This window comes from Eurytemora carolleeae, unplaced genomic scaffold (genome assembly GCF_000591075.1).
Source record: "Eurytemora carolleeae unplaced genomic scaffold, Eaff_2.0 scaffold1711, whole genome shotgun sequence".
Lineage (NCBI taxonomy): Eukaryota > Metazoa > Arthropoda > Copepoda > Calanoida > Temoridae > Eurytemora > Eurytemora carolleeae.
In genome coordinates, this window is record NW_019397602.1 from 1 (window position 1) to 6,386 (window position 6,386).

The window sequence follows — 6,386 nt, forward strand, 5'->3', positions numbered from 1 at the left end:
CAATTTTCAAATACCTAAAATCTACTCTGCACTTGTACACCCCGGAGTCGGATTTCAGTACACTTGTAAGAACTAACTGAGCTGGGGTGATATTCGTCCTAAAAATAGCTCTTGAACCGAACTGATGGTTCTCAGACCAGTGTTTGCTGGTCGACCCCCTGGATTTACATAATTATTCAAACATTCAGATTTATATTCCAATAGAAGAACTTGATATTCAGTATTAATAAACCAAACTGCCATGAAACACATGATCCCTGGGGTGTGAACACATGGAGGGGTTCAAATATTCAGCCTGTTTCATAAAAATACAGGATATAATCTTACAAAAAACGGAAAACCTAAATAAGAGGTTAACATGGCGACGCAGATTTACGATAGAAAAATCCCAGTGTAGAAAAACGTAGAAAAACGAAAATAATCTTTGTTAACGTTTATTCAACTCTCCTAACTAGAGAAATAGGAAAAAGGGGAAACATTTTTAGAAATTTTATAGAAAAGTAGAAAAATATTACTTCAAAGTTCACAGAAAAAAGGGAAAAGATAATAAATTAAAATCTTGTAGAAAAAAGGATACACATAAATTAAATCTTCTAGAAAATTATGAAAAACATAAATTTAAATCTTCAAGAAAAAAAGGATAAACATTGAACTCAAAGTTTCGAGGAAAGAAGAAAATATAATTTAATTCGTCAAGAAAAAAAGAAACATTAATTCAAATCTTGTAGAAAAGAGGAAAAAAGAAGAATTTAAGTCAAGGAAAAAAGATGAAACATTTTCTAAAAGGAGTTGAGTTTTTGCCGCAAAGTCTGATTTATTTTCTAATCTCTATATATTTGTAACCCAATGGCGTAGACCTTAGATATTTCAAACTATTAATACTTATAGATAAAATAATCTAAGTTTGAAATATCAAAGGTTTGCACCAAAAGATTGCAAAGATATTGGAATCAGAAGATTTTAGTTTGTGGCAAAAACTCAATTCCTTTCTAAAAAATAGGAAAAAATTTACTAAAATCCTTTTAAAAAAAAGGGGAAATATTAATTAAAATCTTCTAGAAAAGGGGAAATATTGATCTTTATTTTAAATAATTAAAAATAAAAAAAAACTTTTACTTAAGTCTTCTAGAAAAAAAGGGAAAACTTTAAGTCTTGAATTTTAGAAAAAGAAAAACATTGAATTCAAATCTTGCAGAGAAAAACTTTTTCTCCAATAGTATAGAAAACTGGAGAAATATTAGTTTTAGAATTTCTAGAAACAATAAAAAAATTAATTTGAATCTTCTAGAAAAAGAGGAGTGTACATTTAAATATTTTTATAAAAGTAATTGTACACATTACGATAATAATGTTGTGTGAAATAATTAAGAGATTGCATAACATTAGTTCAATGAAGTTTGCCTAGTAAAAGTGTCATGTTACGTGTTAATGTAAAATTTCTAACCATGTTTATAGCATTGAACTTAAAGCAAACAAGAATAAAATTTTAAATAGAGATTTTTTTTGTCCCCAGGACATGATCGGGTTGTTACGATCAAATCTCGGAATTTTTTCTATTGCGAAAGTTTAGTGTTTTCTGGGTTTTTATATTGATCTACCAGGGGTATATATTAAATGTAGAGATATATGACATGAATACAATTCTGACTATGCTGTCAATACCATGTGTTGGTCTAGATATTCATAATCAGAGAAAAATAGGAAAAAATGAATGTTTTTGATATAAATGCACAATTTTAGATATTTTTTGATTATACCACACTTTTTTCATTAATAATTTGCAAACCATTCTGATATTTTTGTGTTTCGTATATATGTGTATAGAATGTTAACGCACATATTTTCATTTCTCCCTTAATAACTTTAAATTTTTAATTGTTTTATTTCGACTGCTCTTATGAACTAAACTGGAAAAATTATTCAGAAAAAAATACTTATTTTTTATTTTGATTGCGGTAAAGTGAATCCCAGATATTTGAATACATAGAAAGAATTCTTTATAATGTTGTATTACATATTTAAGATTAAATGCTGCGGAAAAATTAGTTTAATATTAATATGTCAATTGCATTCATATTTCAGGGCTATTAATTTACCTTAAATTAAATAAAAAGAATCAAAAACTTATGACGGACTATGTATTCATTCTATTCATTTATATCGGATTCACTGTAATTATTTTTCAAAAAAAAAAACTTTTTCAATATCAACACTGCTTAAAGTTTTAAACTTACAGGGTTTGTTTGTTTTTAAAAGAGTTTTAAATTTAGTTTCAAATTAGTTTTCATATTTGTTCTTTTTCCTTGATTGTATTTATTTGTTTTTATATTTAATTATGTTTATTTTCCTGGCATCATAGCTGTAGACGGGTTGAGGGTTATCATCTTTATACCATAGAACTAGAGAACAAGAGATATCTTACTCAGAGTACATCAGAGAACTAATTCTCATAAATACAACTTCATTTAGTTTATTTTTCTATTCAAGATATCTTTTTACGCTCATGTTGATAACAAAATTGTTTATATTTAAACCTATTAACACAAAATTGATATAGACTAACAAAAATTAACAAATTTTCAAAATTTTGATATTTTTCTTGTTTTCCTAGATACACACTGTCTTCTGTAAACATGAGCCATGTTTTTCAAATAATTAACTGTAAAATTTTAACCAAGAATTTAAGCAGCGATGAGCAGAATTTAAGTGTTGTCTTGTGCAAACATAAGAAGAAAGATAAATATTGGCAGAAATGCAAATTTCACACTCTTCACCTTTACATAGGTTTCCCATGTTAAAAGTTGATGGGACAAACAGTCATCATATAGAGAGAGAAATTTCAATAAAAAAACTAAAATAATGAATAAAGGATCACTCGCTCCTAACTCTAATTGTGTAATCGTAATATCTTTCTCTCCCTGATATTGCAGACCTTTGATATTTCAAACTTTGAGTTTACTTTTTTCACCATTAGGTTACAAAGATATGGGAATAAGAAAGTTAAAATTTGGGCGAACTTGGTTTATACTTGACAAAGAAAATATTTGAAGTGAATAACAAGGCTAATGTTCCTATATGAGGAGGAGTAATGTTGCAGGGTAGATGAGAAGCTGAACCTACCACAGCCCAGGTTATATCCGTCCCATCCACTCCATACTTCCTAAACATGAATATATCCGTCCCATCCACTCCATACTTCCTAAACATGAATATATCCGTCCCATCCACTTCNATTCGGATGTCAAACCTTTCCTATTACTTCAGCCCCTTGTTTCCTAAACAGAAAAAATAATATCCGTTCCGCCTGAGCAAAGGTACACCCTGACCCATCCTATCAATGCCAATTAATTATTAAAAATGAATATTTCCTTCTCATCAACGCTTATCACTTACTAAGCAAAATTTCATCCATGCTTTCAACGCCTAATATTTCTCATTATAGAGAATTACATCCGTTCTATAAACACAGTCATTCTCTGGGCAAATTAAAATCCGCCCTATCAAAACCTTATTTCTTGTAAAAATAACAAAATTAGTAAGCAAAGCATGGCTTATGGCCAAACTGTATACAAAACGATGTTTGTTTACAATAAAACTAGTTCTAAAACTGGCCCAATACATAATGGTGAAATGTAAACAATTACCGGTTTTTTTGTCATTAAGGAACGGGTTCTTTGTCGTAAACTCTGATTTTATAATCCCTATATTTTTGCAACTCAATGGCGCAGGCCTTAGATATTTTAAACGATGAATTCCGTTAGATCAAATAATCTAAGTTTGAAATAAAAAAAGGTTTACACCATCAGGTTGAAAAAATATAAGAAAGAAAAATTTGAGTTTGTGGCAATGCCTCAATAATTTAAGAAAATTCATATTTTAGTAAGGTTGGATTTGGCCTGAGTTCTATACCTCCTTGGACACATACATGACAATCTTTATATTCTTTTTGAAATCAAATCCGAACCGGTTTAACCGATGTGATGGTTGCATATGTCATATCCCACCCATATATGGAATTCATTTATTCCTCGTATTCTCCTCGCTGAGTATTTCAACCAATACAGAGATCATATTCTTTTCTTTATTATGACATGTTGTCAGTGTATTTAGATGTAAGAAGGCTAGCTCACCCAACCAGCTAAAGCAGGAGATATAAAACATATGAATATTAAGATAACTCTCCGAACATAAACAAACTTCTGTTGGGACCACACACAGTTAAATATACAAACCTATCCAACACAAATTTCAATTGAAATAAGATTTAAATGACGATTTCAAACTCATCTTTGTTCTTTGATTGTTTAAGCGTCCCCAAAATATAAAGTTATGAGATTTTATTTCCGAGCAGCTGCAGAAAACTTGGAATGTTATAATCCAAAGGAGGATTTTGCATTCATAAAAAAAATTAAAATCTGGACAAACATTTTCCTTTTTTTTGACGGAAATCTTTATTACGATCCCAAATTTAGATAGTATGAAGTATAAAGAAACATAAAAATATTTGAAGAAGATCAAAAAAGATAAAGGTCTGTATAATGCTTTATATCATTATAACAATCTATTTTAACTATATTTTAAATACTTGGTCGTAATTAAATCGTAATGCTAAATGGGAATTGAATTAAGATTATGCAAGTGCATGCCGCAAAGATCGAAGACGAGTTTTTACAGAGACTCTCTTCTGAGGGATTTATCTGGGGGGGGGGGTATAGAGTATCAGCCCCATTCCTTTCGATACTCTATGGTTTTTAGGAGGGTTGTCAGGCCCAAACGAATGCTGCGCCCCATTGGAAAGAAAATTTTTTTTAGCCTCCATAGGAAAAATTCATGTATACACCCCGGACTCCCTGTGATAAAGAAACAGAAATTTTAAATTCTTTGAAACGAAATAAGTTTTAATATTCAAAGACAGCGCGCAATGAATGTAGTTTTATCAAAATTAGTAAAAATTTGTCACTCAGTGGGCGATAAATGGAGATTAATATCATCTATCAATTTAACGGAAAGTCGTTTATTGAAAATTTATCCATCCTGATATCTTCACAAACAAACTGTCAACGCATTTTAAAGGTGAAGAACAATCACTGTAAACACCGGCTCATTTCAAGTATACCAGGCCGACTTTTCAGCAGCTGGAGTATGCTGTGATTAATGTACACGTACACACTATAAAAGGCAAAGCGGGACGGTACACCAAATGATCAACCCCTGCTAGGAAAAATGTGTACAACACCGATTTTAAAAGCACTGTTATTATTTTGCATGCTACAAATTGCGCTACAACATTTGCTTTATTTACCATTTTCTCTAAACCACAAAAAGAAATTTATCCTCTGTACAGGGCTAGTTAGAGCCATTTTAGACATATAGGGCAAATGGCGTTTAGAGAGAGTGGCTCCAAAGTAAATGTACATAACGCTGTACACATGGTTATAAAATAAATGGCGTTTAAAGAAAGTGGCTCCAACGTACTCCAGAACGTACAACTGGTTATAAAATAAATGTCGTAATGACGTGGTATTAAAGGGTCAGCTAAAATTACGATTTGGACCCTTTAAGAGCATGTAAAGGAATTGATTCTTTGATACAATTACTCAAATTTTATAATCTCTATATCTTTACAACCTGATGGTGTAGACTATTTGATCAAACATAATTCATTGTTTTACAACATTTGACTGCTAAGAAATAAGGATTATATCAGATTAGATCAAGTTTACTAGGTTAAGAAATACAAAAAGAAGAAAATGGAAAAGAATAAGAAATGATAAAAGTTTGAACATTAAAAGATTTAAAGTTGGATTTTGACTAAATTATCCTATTTTTATAGATAGGGTTGCTTACCTAGCTAGAAACAGAGCTGCTTGAAGGAGAGAAATTGTGTAGAAAAACATAGCTATTCACTTGTGTACACGCACTTGTATTTTCTTCTAACGCAAAGTTTGCGTAAAATCACATCTTGAAGCAAAACAAGGAGCATTCCCTGGGTACTTGATGGTTTAAAAATAATATTTTCTGTTTAAACTGTTGTAGATAATTTGAATCTGAAAATACAAAACTTCAAGTTTAAGAAAACATAGTTTACGATGTTTTCATACGAGCTGAGAACTTTAAAATTTTAGAGAATGACAATCTATTTATTCATTTTTTCAGATATTAGCTAGGCTTTAATGAATCTTATCAACTTGAAACTACGTCTAAAGTACCTTTAAGGAATTTTATCATAGGTTTATTATTACTAAGGTTTCATTAAACCTTTTCAAAAGTTCATGATTGCAAAGGGTCTTTCAAGATGTTGTCAAGTTCATAATTACAAGGTTTTTTTTTCACAGAATCTTATGATATGTTTATGATGGCAAGATTAAGTTTAGGAGAATCTTATG

General features: G+C 30.2%; 1 protein-coding gene across 1 annotated transcript; it reads right to left on the bottom strand.

The window, feature by feature from the left end:
- Positions 1 to 14: 14 nt before the first annotated feature.
- On the bottom strand, positions 15 to 6,043 carry LOC111715131 (uncharacterized; the record flags this gene model as incomplete). The annotated part of the gene is made up of 5 exons (XM_023490398.1): positions 5,848 to 6,043; positions 3,072 to 3,199; positions 2,608 to 2,625; positions 2,348 to 2,399; positions 15 to 158 (listed from the first exon to the last, which is right to left on the bottom strand). Coding segments are annotated over exons 1-5 (392 nt in total), but the record flags the coding sequence as incomplete, so codon positions are not given.
- Positions 6,044 to 6,386: the final 343 nt, after the last annotated feature.